Here is a 16,480-nt window from a genome sequence, read left to right on the forward strand (position 1 = left end):
AGTATTAAATATACACTTTTTTTTCCATTTATTTTATCCATGGCTAGAGTAAAGGTGTGGATTCTCAGCTGGTATGAAGGAAAATCATCACACCAGGGGAGAATCTAGCTGCAAATGTGTAAGTCTTATGCCTGTGTTGCAACAGACCCACTGTTAATGCTCAAGAGGGTCTGTTCTCAAACCTGTTCTCTTTCTCAGTGATACAAACCATAGGAATGTGCATATTTTAAATATGACAACTCTGGCATCCAGACATTGTTGGTGATATTAGAGATTCCTTAATCAGAAATAGGTTTGTTTCTGGCAGAAGTGACTCGTGTTTAAGGGAGAGACAGTCAAAGAGCAAGGGTAAATAACCTATCCAGAAAAATACACTGACTTCAGCAATGAAATTGGGTTAGAAAGTTGCCTTTCACTGCCTTCACTCATTCATGTGACACCTGTGACAATGACAACAGGAGTGTAACAGTTCTTAAAAAAAAAGGAGGCTGACAAGCTCCAAGCTGCATCTGGAATGCAGAAAGATGACAGCCCCAACCCTACTGAAAACATTTGTTTTATTCATGAATGACTGTGCCCAGGTTCTGACCACTTCGACACTTAGAAATAGTATGTGCCTAGAGTTTTGGGTTCAGGGAAAGGTAATGGAATAAACTAGTGAGGATCATACCTACCTTATAGTTAGAAATGTGTTTGTTGGCTATTCCCCAGGTAAAGCTAAGAGCCTGGAGATGGTTCCCAGGTCATTGCAGCTCGGCAGCATTCCCTGGTGAGTTCTGGTCACTGTGCTTCCTTTACAGTAACACTTTGGATTGAAACGGCAATGATTACAGCTAGTATTGAATTTTAAGTGAAGTGAAGCCTTCATGTTTCACTCATCAATGTACTAGTGACAAAGTGAATTCTGACAACTTTTTAAGTAGATCACTTCAGATTTATTGAAAGTTAGTAAAGCAGACAAGGAAACTCTCAGATCAAGCAGTTCATATATACCCTGAATTAGTAATGAACATAAAGTCCCATCCGCAGGAACTGTAGCTCTTCACTTTGACCACTTACTGAAAGGGGAGGAAAGGGAGAAAGCTTAAATTCCATGCAAAGTGACTGAATATACAAGTCATAGTTATGACTAAATCCTGCAGTCACTTGCTAAACTGAACCAATGCTTAAGATTTTAAGAATTGCCCAATGCTTCAAGGTATGTCTCCACAATTCTGAAAGAAAAGGACAGGATAATTGTGTATACTGACTATGAAAAGGATACGCGTGACTTTAATAGTAAAGAAATAAAAGGGGAGATTTCTCATTCCTCCTCTATAACCACAGAGTATATTAACGACCAGTAGAACTGAAGGTTATTCTACCTGAGTCCAAGAGCTGTTAATTTTCAGATCCTTTTTCAAAATGAAAGGCAGAAAAAAATCCAGAACACAGTTGAGTATCAAAGTTGGTATACCATGAATATTTACAAATAAAAGTAAAAATATGTATTTTTATATATATATATACACATACACATGACCTGATATTTAATGACACAGATTGTGTTAAAATAGCATTCTTGGCCCTTTGTTGCTGCTTATTTGGTTGCAAAAAATTAGTATGTGATGGCAAAGTTAATTTATACAGCATAACTTAAATACAAAGAACAGACACATGTAATAAGAAAACAGTACAAAATGTACCCCCCAAAATTAAATAGGTATTCTTATATTCCTCTTAAAATATGCAATAGCTAAATTTTAATTATGCAGTGGCTGCAGTTAAAATCTATGCAACTTTACATAATACCTAATAACGTTCCCATGCGTTTTGCAGTATGAGAAAATACCACCAGTGCTTAGTGTAGAAAATACTGCAGAAACATAAATATGTGCAAAGGCCAGGTATATAGATTCTAACTGTGATGAAACCCTGTGCTAAATGATACAGGCCCAGGATACATAGTGGATATTATCAAATGGCGTTTTATACAACATTTTTATGCAGGAAACTCAGATTTTTTCCTCCAAAAATGATTACAGTTCTTGCTTGAGTTTAAAAAAAATACTGTATGAAAACTTTACATTATATGTCTTGCCAATATGTTGCCTACTTCTCTACAATAAATGAGATTAGTCAGCGGCTACAGAACTCTGAACTGGTTTAGGTGCATATAACTTTGCTTTCCACGCCTTTACACCTGCTAAGGATTTGGATTTTAAGACACATATGAGTTGTTGCAGTAGCCAGAATTTATGAGGGCTGAGTTTCCCTGTTACCAAACAGTAAAGTCTGGTCGTACACCCTGGAAATCATTGACAGTAAAAGACCTTGATCGTCTCCTAAGGGTAGGATGACTGGGATTTCTCCCCTTAACCAAATTTAAATAAGGATCCGATCTTAGGAAGCGTGGGTAGCTGTCTTGCTCCATCAGCCTGTAGACTGTGTTTTGTGCGGCATCAAAGGTGGTGATGATGGGCTGTTCAATATTCTGACTTGTGGCTTCTTTGGTTTGAAAGTCCAAATTCACCTGGAGAATGCGGAAAAGTGTATTTCTTTAATGTACATTCATGCATTTCCTGTGTTATTATCCATTGCAATGATACTGTACTTTGGGGAAAGTCTGTTCTGATAAGAGGATCTTGAATCCCTGATACAACGGGATATTAAAACCACAGAATTAGGTAGTATGTTCATATTCAGTAATGGCTGTCAGAAAGTCTTCACAGTTGTGTCATTGGTACAATGGAACACTGGTAAAATAGAAGATAAAGTTTGACATTTGACTAAAAGTAACTTTCTAATAGTGATCTTGGTACAGTTGCAGCTGTCATGCTTTGCAACAACAGACTAATACAGAACTCCCTCCATTCTCATTTAGGATTCATGTAGAACTTTTTCTCCTTATAATATATTAGTGAATATTTAAAATTTCTGGTTTCCCTGTAGAGTTTTGTAGTAGGAAGGTGAAAAAGCTCTAATACTTAAAATGTAGAAATTACTTTAATGGGTTTACAACTCACACAACTCAGAGGCTTTCTTTTTATGTAAGGTCCACCCCAAAGACATGCAGCAGGGAAAGACATAAAAAGGGACATGAGTCTTTCAAAGTGTACATTTTGTAGGAAAAAAAACAGATCTGAATCGTAAAAATAATCTAAGGGAATTACAGGTGGAAATTGCACCATTTTGCAATCCTTCTCTTAAAATGAGAATTATACCTTTTTCACCCTTGTCGCAGGAAAGTGGCAGTTAGTGTTTAACTTTTGCTATTCTGACAAATAAAGAAAAAAAAGAATACAGGGGGAAAGGAGCATTGGCAAGTGACATATTTGATCTGCTCAAACCTGATAGAATTACAGGAAATTTTAAGTCCAAAAGACCTATTGAAGAGGCTGATTGTGATTTCAGTGGGAGTTCATCATCTCCCAACCTGTTCATCTCCTTCCTAAAGCAGGCAAAAAAAAAATTCCTTTTGCTCATTTATGAATCCTTTATAACACACATCAGTAACATGAAGAAATTGTAAATATGAAAACTTTTTGCACTATTATGGTAATATAAAAGGGCCTTAGTGTTGGTGAGATATCAACATATTTTTGAGTATGTGCTGACAGTAACATACCAAGAATATGCAATTAGAGCTGGAGGATGGAAGGCAGGGGGGGTCAATCAAGAAAAGTCCATGCTTAAAACATAATTCTTATTTTAAAGGATATGTTTAATTTAATAGCTTCTTCTAGCTTCTTTTAGCCTTCTGGCTTATTTGAAATAAAAGCTTCTGAATCTCGGTTATGTAATCATTTAATAGATAATTACTAGCTTAAGAGAAAGGCAGAATAAATCTGTTGTTCTGGAGGTAGCTTTAAATAATGACAGATAATACTTTTTCACAAATGCTAGCTGAAATGTCTCATTGCAGCTTTAACATTTTACATCCCTCTATTTTCCTAAATATACCCCGTATATGTGTGTATATATATATATATCCCGGCTTTACAGAGCACTAGGAATCTCTGATTCCTATGATACAATATTTAAATTCATTCTCTACACTAAGAAGATAACATGGAGAACTTATTGAAAGAAGTATGGAGGACGGTGAGAATAATCTATGCAGTTGCTTCCAGATTTCCTTCCAGAGCTTTGACATTTAAGATACAGCCTTTTTACATCAGTGACTACGTGATTAACTGCTGCCCCTGCTTCTGGGCATGCACTTCTTAAAAGCAGATTTCATCAGATGCAGTTGTGTCACATACCGTGTACAATGAAGAACTTTTTTACTGTACCTCTTTTGGAGCGTCTTTCTGTATGAATGTTTCATAAATGGTCTTAGCTTTTGGCAAAAGTTCATGTGCAGTTTTGCTTTTCTTGTAATCCTCGCAAGCTATCCAGAACTCAATGTTCTCCTCACTGAACTCAGTTTTCAGAAACTTCGTAAAGGCATCCAATCCAGCTACAGAAGAGAATGTTGAATTTCATTTAAAAAATACATCCTTATCAGACCGGTACTCTTTTCACACAGTCTGCGCAAGGTAAAAAAATAGGTTGTTTTCTTTTTGAATTACATCATATTATAGATAATTATTTTAAAACATAAAAGTTTTTAAATAAATGCGGTTCTTTCATTATGATTCTGAGTGCTGTAACTCCCATTACAGAATTCTCAGCATCCATAAAAATCCACTACCGAGATCTCGTGAATTTAGAAACAGAAGCAATCAAAACATGTGGATGTATGTGGAAGTGAGGGACTTCATTCCAGCTGAATATCAATTTAGGTTGACCGAAACACTATTTGAATCTTTGCTCATAAGTAGACTGCTCTCCAGTAACAATTTAAAATGAATGGCTTTTAGCATCTTTACAATTTGCTTTATCCTGTTGTTATTACGCTGCAGATGTTTTCTTTGCCAAGTACGCTTACTCTGTGGAAGTAATTCAATTGTATTGAGGTCAGCTGTTCAAGGAATAGCACACAGTGTCCAGCACTGTGGCTGGGTCATACGTGTGTCCCTCCAAAATGGAAGGAGGGACATTTGTGCATTCGATAATTATGTAAGCAACAGGCCCTTTCACATGATGGCCAGGTTTGATCCTATTGCTAGTTTAGAAACAAACTGTGACAGGAGTAACAGTCTTTTCTTAAGTACACAGAACTTGTTTTCATTTTTAAGGTTTGGTCTTGCAGTCGAGAATATTTCAGCAATATTCAAATATTGAAGGAACTCTTTGCTGCCTATTACTTTGTTCAATAAAATACGAAACTTACTTAAAAGTTATTTTCAACTATTTTCAGTAGCTGACAGCATGCTATAGCCTAAGCATATGAGGAGAGCAGAAACACACGCTGCTATAAATGACCCATCATACCTAGTTTAGGTAACTGCCATGTCTGTTCAAGTGCACAACTGGATTTTATAATCTTCCATCATTTTTCATCAATTTTTCATTCTATCGGTCTGCACGGAGAAGAAAAAAATACTAACCTTTCTCAGAAAGCAGTTTATCAAAAGATTCTCCCCATTTCACTGCTTCTTCAGGAGACACACTACTTAAGAAACAGAAAGCGGTTTTGAAGAATTGTGCATATTGGATACTTATGAAGTCGTTGTAACATATGTTGTTGTAACATATACAACATACACAACATCACATGTTGTAGCAGCTGTTATTATTGTAACATACATTATTGCTGCTATTGCTCAGGACTTTCACAAAGCCTTTGATTAAATCACATTACCAAAGGAGCTCATTCTCTTAGGGACTTCAGAAACATTTGATTTAATTTTTTTCTGACATTTTTCCTGCAGAGTTGTAGTTTTTTCCCCTGTTTAAAAAAAAGCCATCAGATCAGAGATTTTTCTCTTCAGTGTTTCTGTTGCACTACTAATCTTTAAGGGAACTGAGATCATGCAGTATGGTAAAACTCATAAGGGAACCAGGTCAGTCACCTATTTAAACTTAAAAAATACTCTTGAAGAGATGTGGTTTTGAATGCACTCAGTTTGAAGCTGTGTTACCACAGTCTGGTTTTAATGAAATACAGGAAATTCTAAAGCCTGAAGGCAAAGTCGTAGCAATATGGTTTAGGTGATAGTCTTATAGGGTAATAGCACATGTAGCCTGGTTTGTTTACCACAAACACATTTCAAATGTCATGTTATTCCGAGACACTGTGCTCCATTTATAAAACTCTATGTATTCTTCATCAAATATGTCATGTTGCAAGTATTTTACTTTGATTTCAAATATTCTGCCCTAGAGAACAATGCAGAAAGGAAAAAAGAACACCCTAACACCCTACTTCATTCATGCAAATACAATTTTGAATTAACCCTGTTTGGGTTTTGTAGAGATTAACCCTGAACACACACCTGGACAGTACTTTGGTTTTTAGTAGACCAGAACTGGAGTAAGCCCAGAGATGAACTGTATCATGCTAGGACTAGGACTTAAGTTCCAAGCCTGAAGGTAAAGTCAATTTTTAGCAGGTGCTTTATGAATATTAATATTTAGAACCATTTTCATTTGAGGGCAAAGCCCAGTACATTGAAAGTATCAATAAGCAGCTTGTCCAGGGTGAGTTGGCTTACAACAACTTCTTACGGACTGAACACTTCTTGAACATGATTTCCCTTTCCTTGCAGAAGGTTGCTGTTCTGTTGCCTGATTCACATAGTTTGGGTTCCCTTAGCAAAATCACATGAAGTTTACATGAAGTTTAGATGAAAGGAAATTCCAGTCACTCTGGGCAGGAATTTAAGCCAGTAATGATCTTGGTTTTGCACAAAACTAAAAGGAGGACTTTTTTTTTTTTTTTTTAATAGGTGTCACATGTCTCCTAGCTGAAGTCTGCTTATAGGAATGAAATTTTTCACTAGGGAGAGACAAACAGGAACTGAATTTCAAGAAATGAACATAGGCCAGTAAAGTAAGGGGGTTCTGGAGTCAGGAAAATGAGACCTCAGCCCCTTACAGAATTTTTAGTTATGAGAAGTACAAATAGTGCAGTTCTCTGAACTGTGTGGACGTGTAAGTCTGGGAACTGTGGGTTCCTACAGCTACAGAAATTAAATTGGTCATAGTGAAAGATAAACCCTGATGGCTCCAGACAACACACGCAGTCCACAACCGCACAGAATGACGGAGAGGTTCTTTGTTGGGTTTGGAAACTCTTAGTGTGAATTTTTTATTTTCTTTCAGAAACTGCATCGACCCAGTAGCCTCACCGTTCCCCAATACCTGGGTGCAGCAATGAGTAGCTGCAATAAGAGACAGAAGCCAAGATTTGTTCAGCTTTGCCACTTTCTAAAGGTGAGAAGAGACTAGCTAACAGGTTATAGGCGTTTCCACTATCACCACACTGTCCATCTGCATTTTTTTATTAAATTCCGTTTCTACTTATGTTACTTAGTACTCTGTGAAGAATGGAAACCATAAAAACTAAGTAAATCACTTAAATAATAAATCCCAAACTATTCTCACTTACTTGTTTGAAAAAGGGTATTTGCTCTTTTCTTTTTTTTTTCCATTTTCTTTTTCACTGAAAATAATCTACATATGTCTTTATATAATCTATATGTAGAAAAAGATCAGCAAAAATCTACCAGTTTCTCTTCTATACAATAAGAACAGCAGAATCCCTGTTAGTCAAGCACCTGGCTGAGACTAACACGGTAAAAAGCAGTTGGCTGAGCAAGGAAGTGATGGTTTGGTGGAAGAGGGAAATTCTTCAGAGAATTATTTATTGCTGTTGTATCTGCCTCTGAAAGTGCCTTTTCACAGATGATAAGAATGCATTGATGGCTGTGGACTTTGTATGAAATATCCAAGGGTAATCAGCCACACAATACTGTCTGCATCCAGATGGCATGGAGGCTGTGCTTTCTCTTTTTAGATGCAACCTAAATCTTAGCAGAGTTTTATATGTTGGGAACTGAGACATGGAAAAACGGTGTTCTCAGCACTGTTTTACCTTTTGTTCATCATTGCAAGGTCTTGTATTTCTGAGTGAACTGTACAACCATTGAATTAAGACCACTGCCGGCAGCAAAATAAGAAAGAAAGAAAAAAAATAATGAAAACCCCCATGATTGTGGAGTGGAAAATCTTACAGATCATGAGTACGTCATCCTGTCATTTGGATGGGCATCATATTTGGACATGTGAGCAACAAACATTGCCTAATTATCCAGATGCATAGGTGCAAATGTTTAGATATCCATTTCCATGGGCTCTAGAAGGAGACAAGTGTCTTCAAACTATTACTGCCATTATTGAGGAACTATGAATTCAGTATTTGACATGTATCCGGCATTTGTACATCACAGAACTCTTTGGAAAACCTGCTTTCCAAGGGCCTGTATAATTTCCCTGTAAGCAGTAATTTGTCAGCTACATTTGATGTTTGCTCAATATAGTCAGTGGACTAGTAAAATTGCTGTTGGCATGAGTAAAGGTTTTAATGTATCTGCGAGTGTGTGGGGACCAGTCTACACTTAGTGCTGTGAAAACAGCAGTGATGAGTTACCTTGATGCATACCAGATACTTCTATAGAGTTTGTAGGCTTGAGTTAGATTGCTAGCTTTTTAATTAAATGGATTTTGAAAGCATTATTCTCTGCCAAGTCTGAATGCACACACTCAAATGCAGGAAACGTTCTGAGACATACAGGCACTTCCTGAAAGGAATCCCCATTGACTCAGTCTTATAATGCTTACCTTGCTGCTTTTGTCAAGTTTCCAGGTTTACCAAGATGATCACCTTCATGGAATTCAGATTTCTGCAGGAGAAGGCTTAGCCTATTTCTCTTCTGCTTAGCTCTACAACAGAATTAGGACAGCTTCTCAAGCAACCTTGTTGAAAGTTGTTTTTTCTTTTCTCAAACATTTCCTTTGACTAATATCTCTGCTTCAGTATCATAGATACCCCATGTTCACTTATAGTAATATTTATGTTACTTCTCCTACATATATTATTCCCATTAATGATTTTTTTCTTTATGGCTTAGCACAAATTTACATATGAAAGACTGGCAAAGAGAAATTGAAATATTTTCATTTTCAGTATCATTTATTTTAAAGATGAGGGGGTGAAATTTCACATTAGAGAACATAAACAGTTGGCTCAGCATCTTCTACTTTTAATGTTTCGCAAAGAAAAAGGAAGTATTGCTTCCTGTCATTTGAAATTTTTAAAAAGAAACTTTCCCGGAACATATTCAGGCTTTAAAGAAGCATTTCTCAGAACTCCTTGAAACCTTCCTTTTCTGTTTTCTTAGTTTATTATTTGTTTCGGGGTTTGTTCTTAAGAAAAATTTTCTGTGATGAATTAATATATTACGTATACATTTCCTAGGCTTTCAGTTCATGAATTTTCATACGTCAAAAATTAAACGATCTGTGCCCTAAATTCATACCCACAAGCTATGTTAGAAGATTCCTCTATGTAAACAGAGCACTCAGAATGTCAGCATGACCTTAAAACTTACCCAGGCTTGCTTGCTTTATGTGGCTCTTCTTTAATTGTTGATTTCATGACTTTGTAATAGGATTTATCCTTTGAGGCAGAAATGTTTAGCTGGGGGAATAAAAGAAGTGGGTTCTCCATCTTCCTCTAAAAAAGCTTCCCAGTTTCAGAAAATGTTTCTTTTACTTCCTCACAGCAGTTGCATCTGGCGTTAACTGATGTGCTCAGGAGGGCTCTCACATTCTGTATCAGCCTGGGTTGCCCCCAGTGGGCTGTTGAGCAGTTTCCAGAGGAGGTAGTGGGAAGAAGGAGGTTCTCCACCTTCACTGCCACTGCAGCTGCACATACACGGGGCCTTAAGTAGAGTTCTGGTTTTACAGTCGTCATTTAGGGAAGTGAGATTGCAACTTTGCAAAATGGCCGTTGATCATCCAGACAAGCACAGCGGTCAGCAGAGAGCAGCTCCTGAGCTTCTGCTTGTGGAACTCGATATTTTACTAGACTTAAGATGATGTCATCATTTTCCCCCAAACACCTGCGAGAAGTGTATATAGTTTCCCTAAAATGAATTCTAATGAGAATAGTTTTGCATAAAATAATGTGCAACATTGTCTTATGCTCTCAGAAGAATTTCTACCTGACCTTAAACTGCCCTCTATAGCCTCAGGTGCCGTATGCTGAACACAACATCAGTTCTATCTACAGTACGCTAACTTGAAACTCGGGGTTTCTCAGAGTGTCCTGCCAGAGCCAGATGAAACTGTGGTCAATCGGATATTTTGTAAGTGGAGATTTTAATTTTTGCACCATATTTTAGAAATTATGAGCACTTATTTCTAATTTCAAGTTTGTCTACTTAAAACTCCTCCTTCACCTTTTATATATGTGTCTTTATTTTCATTTACCGTCTCCCAGCCAGGATAACAAGTCTTTAGTTCAGCACAAAAATTTGTGATTTTTTTTTTTTAATTTTGACAGTAAATAACTCAAAAATTCTCATTTCAGTTTGCATAATGTAAATTTTTTTTAGGCTGATCACCACAAATCACCTCTTCACATACAAGCTTGATGTCAATTAAGTTTCTCGTTCTTAAGCAGAATTTGAGTTGGAGATGTCACAGGAACAATACATCTACCAAAGAAACCTCTCCAGTGTTAGCTGAATGAATGCCTCGTTTTGATTATTCAGGTAAGACACTGAGCCTTGGGGAGAAGACGTGACTTCATCACCTTCCCACAATTTTGTCCAGTTCTGCGCAACTCCTGCAACATGGGTAAGTTCTGGTGAGAGCCCCACCGCAGCCTTTTCCTTGTGGCTTGCAGAGCTGAGGAGGACGGGACGTACTAATATTCAACAGAGCTAAAAATAACCCACTGTGCTGGGACTCCAAATTCCTGAAACATAACAAAAAAGATGTTATCTATAGTGATTTTTTTTGAGAGGAAAAAATGAAAGAAAACTCATGTGTGTTACATGTGTGACACAAATTTTAAAATCAGACTGAATGGGAAATATTCAGTGTAAAACTGCCTTTTATGACCCAAGGACCTTTAAGAAAGAAGGTTATGGTTTTAAATTACGTTTTCAGTTTCAGAGTAAGCTTATATATCACATCCTGCTTATTTTAAACTGGCTTTAACCCCTGCTGTCTTTAATAATGCATTCTGTCTTTTACCAAGAAGTAAATAAATATAGAATGCATAATTTTATTTCTTTTTTCTGCAACAGTGGTAGTCAGGTGAGCTTTTTTTTTCACCTATTATGTGTATATACTACCGTTTGTGTTCATCTGCCATAATTTTATTACCTGATGATTTCAGTTCCTGAAACATGTTGTTAATTGTAGCCTCAATAGTTCATAGAAGCTGATTTAAGAAAGATTTGTAGCATGAAACATCACTCAGAAGTGAATTATGGTGGCCTTGCCGCTATACCTTGTAACTTACAGATGGAAATAGCCAGTTAGTTTCACCCCTGTGCCCAGCAAGATCATGGAGCAGATCCTCCTGCAAATTATGCTAAGGCACATGGTAAACAAGGAGGTGACAGGTGACAGCCAACATGTCTTCACTAAAGGCAAATCCTGCCTGACAAATTTGGTGGCCTTCTATGATGGCCTTACAGCATTGACGGATAAGGGAAGAGCAACTGATACCATCTACCTGGACTTGTGCAAAGCATTTGACAGTGTTCCGCACAACATCCTTGTTCCTAAATTGGAGAGACATGGATTTGACAGACAGACCACTCAGTGGATCAGGAGTTGGCTGGATGGTCGCACTCAAAGAACTGCGGTCAACAGCTCAATGTCCAAGTGGAGATAAATAATGAATGGCATTCCTCAGGGGTCAGTATTGGGACTGGCGTTGTTTAACATCTTTGCTGGTGACATGGACAGTGGGACTGAGTGGACCCTCAGCAAGTTTGCCGACAACACCAAGCTGTGTGGCAGAACTGACAAGCTGGAGGGAAGGGATGCCATCCAGAGGGAACTGGACAGGCTTCAAAGGTGGGCACATGTGAACCTCATGAAGTTCAACCAGGCCAAGTGCAAGGTCCTGCACCTGGGTCGGGGCAATCTCAAGCACAAATACAGGCTGGGCAGAGAATGGCTTGAGAGCAGCCCTGAGGAGATGGACTTGTGGGTTTTGGTTGATGAGAAGCTCAACAGGAGCTGGGAATGTGCACTCGCGGGCCTGAAAACCAACCGCATCCTGGGCTGCATCAAAAGAAGTGTGTCTGGCAGGTTGAGGGAGGTGATTCTACCCCTCTACTCTGCTCTCGTGAGATGCAGAGAGCTTTGAGCAACCTGGTCTAGTGGGAGGTGTGCCTGCCCATGGCAGGGGGGTTAGAACTAGATGATCTTCAGGGTCCCTTCCAACTCTGACCATTCTATGATTCTATGAAATGACCCATTATATAATCTCTTTCACCACCCACTAACAATGGTCTTTCCCCAGTGTACATCTGAATGGCTTGTCCAATCCACTCTTAAATGACTCTAAAGCAATGGGTGTTATGTCTTAGATGCTTGAAATATTAGTGTACTATACTGTGACAATAGTATCAGTAGTCCCAAATGCAGCAATGTGATGTGCATCTCCTGAGGATTCATTTGGAAATTTTTCTGGGGGGGAAGGAAGGGAATAATTACAAACAATCTCTTTTTTTTTAATTCTTTTTCTCTTTTTTTTCCCCATTAATAGAAAGCTAATAATAAATCCAGGCCCTGAAGTACGCAAATTGCATCAAAATCGGTCTGTGTTTTGTCAACAATGGTGCTGGTGCTAATAAGTATTTCTGTTTTGCACTGCAGGCTACAGTAGCTATAGCAACGGCATTAATGAACCTATAAGTGCTTCTGGGCCATTTTCTATACTGCAAGATGATGATACAGAAAAATGAGTAAGTTATTTTAAGCCATATAAAGCAGACCCAGAATATTATGTTGAAGACGTGACTAGAGACCTAGAAAGCTCTAAAGAAATTGGGGATGAGAACCAATGTCCTGATTCCCAACCATTTCTCTTCACTGAAATGTATTCACAAATCTTTTGGGAAGGAGACTAGTGATTTTTAAGACCTCAAATCAAGATCACGTCTGCAAAGTGACAGCAATATTGACTTAATGATTTATTACTTGTAGAAAAGAATAAATACATTTTTCAAGAGCTTTCATAGTTAGATGAATAGAGAATATGTATTTTCAAAACAATCTTTATGTTACAAAAAAGCAAAACTGAATAGATCACAAAGTGCAGGAAGTTCCTTGAAGTGATGTCCTGATCTCTTTGGGCCTGTTCCTTAGTTGAAAAGTGTCTGTACTGGCTTCTGCTAGTGTTTGATAAGGTCCTAACACAGCTGATGATTGAGTCGTGCTTGACTTATGCAGAACCAACAGCTGCCCTCTGTGAAAGAAATATCGACTGATATCATTAGCAAGAAAGAGATTGCATTATACACTGAATATGTCGTATTTCTTTCTGAAAGGTAAGCACTGAAAGATTCAGACTTTCAGTTCAGCTGAACAGAAGTGAAACCCTGATTGAGTGGTTTGGCTCAGCACAAAGAACTAGTGCACAAGGTGAAGTTCTCCTTTGTTACTAATCCCACCACATCTCTCTTCAAGCTATTTTTGTTACTTGCCGGCTAAGTGTCAACTTTGCCTCCTTCACATCCATACTCATATTCTAGCACTGTCCAGGTTCCTCCACAACTGAGCTCCACCACTGTTCTTATTCAAACCCACTTTTACCAGTACGGCTTTTGTGGGTTTATGTTTGTTTTAGTTTCTGATGAAGGAAAGAGATAGTCACCTCTGTGGGAAGAAACAAAAAAGCAACAAGGTCTCTACTGTCCTGTGAAGAATAAGCATGGAAATAAATTTCACTGAAGAGCATGGACTGAAAAATATTTCCATATTTCTCTTTCCTGTAAAGGGAGTTGAAGAGCTGAAAATTAAAATTACATGCTTTGTATTAATTTGGCTTTAATAGAGAATTCTGCCACTTTTCAGTAACTTCTTAACAATTTATCACTTCTCAATATTTATGTCATCTATTTCTTACTGGAAACCATAATTAGACCTACAGTTTAATAATGATATGATCCAATATACGGTTGTTTTGTTTATCTTCAGATAAAAACCCATTTTTGCTTCGTGAAGCAATACCGAAAGGAAAATAGTTTTATCGTAAATCTCAAGTAGAGGAGCTTGCAGTCTGCTAATTCAGTGAATTTCTTTATTCATCCGAGTGGAGGATCTTGGCACGTGGGATACCTCAGAGTTAGTGGAAGAGAAGCATTGTAACACCTACACATAGTTCACATAACCCCCCCTTTTGTCGCTGCTGTTTAAAAGGAAGGAAACAAATATTGCATTACTCCAGATATGGATCACTGACAAAAGGAATGTAACATTTTGCACTCGGACTCTGTAGGTCCTGTCAGTCAGGGACTTCAGAAGAATTTCCGAAGGCATCTGTGATGAAAACCCCAGCTTGTGGCTGGCTTGGGAATCTTTGTAGTTTCTGCAGAACTTCAGCTGAGGAAAATGTTTACATCTGTGCTAAACTAAATTCATTTATTTATTTTTTTGAAAGGTCAAAATAAGAAAGTGAGTCTGCAAAGTTCTCAGCTATATTCATTTCCTGCCTGCCCCATGGTTATACGGCCGGCATCTCTGATTAGTTCTATTTACATATTACATACATCACTGTCACAACTAATCTACAGGAAGCTGGTTTCTCAGTTGAACCACTCGGTGTTTACAACTAGATCTCCACAAATGAATAGCAATGACATCAGTGCCCGTCAGACAGCTGCGTTTTAATGACCTGCTTCCGCAAGTGCTCACCTAGGACACTCACATGCCTTTTAAAATGTGGGTTTTTTTAGTGTGGTATTCACGGGAAATGTTGAAAGCAGGAATGTACTCTAAATCCTGCCCAAAATATCCTACTGGAGTTATGCCCTCTTGGATTTATTTCCATTTTACAGAAACCCGCAGGGATTCCTCACATGACAGCCTGCTTTTTTTTCCAAGAGAAAGACGTTATCAATCCATGCTTACACTGCAAGCAACAGCAAGTACTGGGCTGAGCGTTTTCCGGTCCCTCTGTGAAAGGTGTGGGAGAACAAAATGGAAAGACTATTGCTTAGTCATGCAAGAGGGCTCTGACCCCTGGTCCACTGAATATTACCCATAAGATCAAATTCCCAACAGCAGACAAGGGAATAAAATGTGTTTTACATCAGAACTGGGTCTGCTACCACTGAACTACCGTGTGGTTTACGCACAGCCCTTGTGTTGGATGTCACGCATGTCCTCACTCTGCTTTTCCAGTCAGATGATTCAGGAATATCTCAGGGATGCTGCAGCACAGGTTGAACTACTAGGGCAGGTATTGTCAAACCTCCACAATGCAGAAGTACGGAAGCCGTAAGGAGCATTTCGTATTAAAAAGGCAGCTCTGCAGGGAAGAGGGCTACCCCAGGGCTGGGAGAGCATTCAAAACAGGTTTTGAAGGTCACACCTAAGTTTTTAGAATTAAATTAGGCAGGACCCAAGTGCTTAGATTCTACTGTAAAGCCATCCTTGATGGCTGCAGTGTTGCGTCATGTGCTCCCTCAGTATAATATGGCACTGATACAGATACACCTAATTCTGCCTATTTAAAGCACAGCTAAGATTTCTTCAGCTTATACGTTATCATGTTTTATTCATTGTTACTTCTTCCTGATAATGCATTGTTCTGATGTCCTGATTCAGCTGATGTAAATAGTCCTAGGGTTTACAGAGTAGTATGGTGTATTGCTCATCAGAGCAGTAAAAAAAATGGTACCAAAAAAATTGAAAAAGCAGCCTCTCAGTCCTCACTAAAAATATAAATATATTAAATTACCTTCAAAGTCTGTCAAAAGAAGACAGTGTCTGAAGATTTTAAAGCTATCAGTTACTTTAAGTTTTCTCTTCAGTAAATACCCAAAGAAGTTCCCCACTAAAATTAGAGATAACTTAATAATAAGGCCAGGTCAAATTTGAATGAGTATGAAATCTTCAGAATGACTGAAAAATTTTCCAGGAAGGTTCAACTATTTTTTGAGGATTGAGGAAAAATTCTAAAATACAAGTTGGGGCAGTTTTATTTCCTAGATGATGAAACTTTTGCACTAGTGGTTTCCTTTTTGTCCTTCCAGTCTGCTCTAAATCTCTTATGCAGAGGGTGGTGAATCTCATTAAGCCTTCAGAAAAGTTTCAGGCATAGTAGAGATAAACGTCTGTTCTAGTAAAGTACTTATGCGGATATTTAATTTCAGTCATGCACGGAATCTTATCTGATGAATTTGCTGTGTTGGATTGGAGACTATGTGATCACAGCATTGGTAGATAAGAGGAGAGCAACTGACATCATCTACCTGGATTTACGCAAAGTGTTTGACACTGTCCCACATGACATCCTGGTCTCCAAATTGGAAAGGCATGGATTTGATGGATGGACCACTCCATGGATAAGAAACTG

At 38.1% G+C, this 16,480-nt stretch overlaps 1 protein-coding gene across 2 annotated transcripts; it reads right to left on the reverse strand.

Moving 5' to 3' along the window:
* Positions 1-1,236: 1,236 nt before the first annotated feature.
* Positions 1,237-9,801, reverse strand: RGS18 (regulator of G protein signaling 18). Of its 2 annotated transcripts, none has more exons than XM_063344772.1 (5): positions 9,480-9,801; positions 8,710-8,811; positions 5,475-5,536; positions 4,275-4,441; positions 1,237-2,512 (listed from the first exon to the last, which is right to left on the reverse strand). In XM_063344772.1, exons 1-5 carry the CDS (start codon positions 9,596-9,598, stop codon positions 2,258-2,260), a joined length of 705 nt encoding a protein of 234 aa, XP_063200842.1. In that variant the 5' UTR covers positions 9,599-9,801; the 3' UTR covers positions 1,237-2,257. The 2 variants fall into 2 exon arrangements, with proteins under 2 accessions (XP_063200842.1, XP_063200841.1); XM_063344771.1 differs by having other exon boundaries at positions 5,475-5,539.
* Between the last annotated feature and the right edge of the window lie 6,679 nt (positions 9,802-16,480).

Source organism: Chroicocephalus ridibundus, chromosome 8 (genome assembly GCF_963924245.1).
Source record: "Chroicocephalus ridibundus chromosome 8, bChrRid1.1, whole genome shotgun sequence".
NCBI lineage: Eukaryota > Metazoa > Chordata > Aves > Charadriiformes > Laridae > Chroicocephalus > Chroicocephalus ridibundus.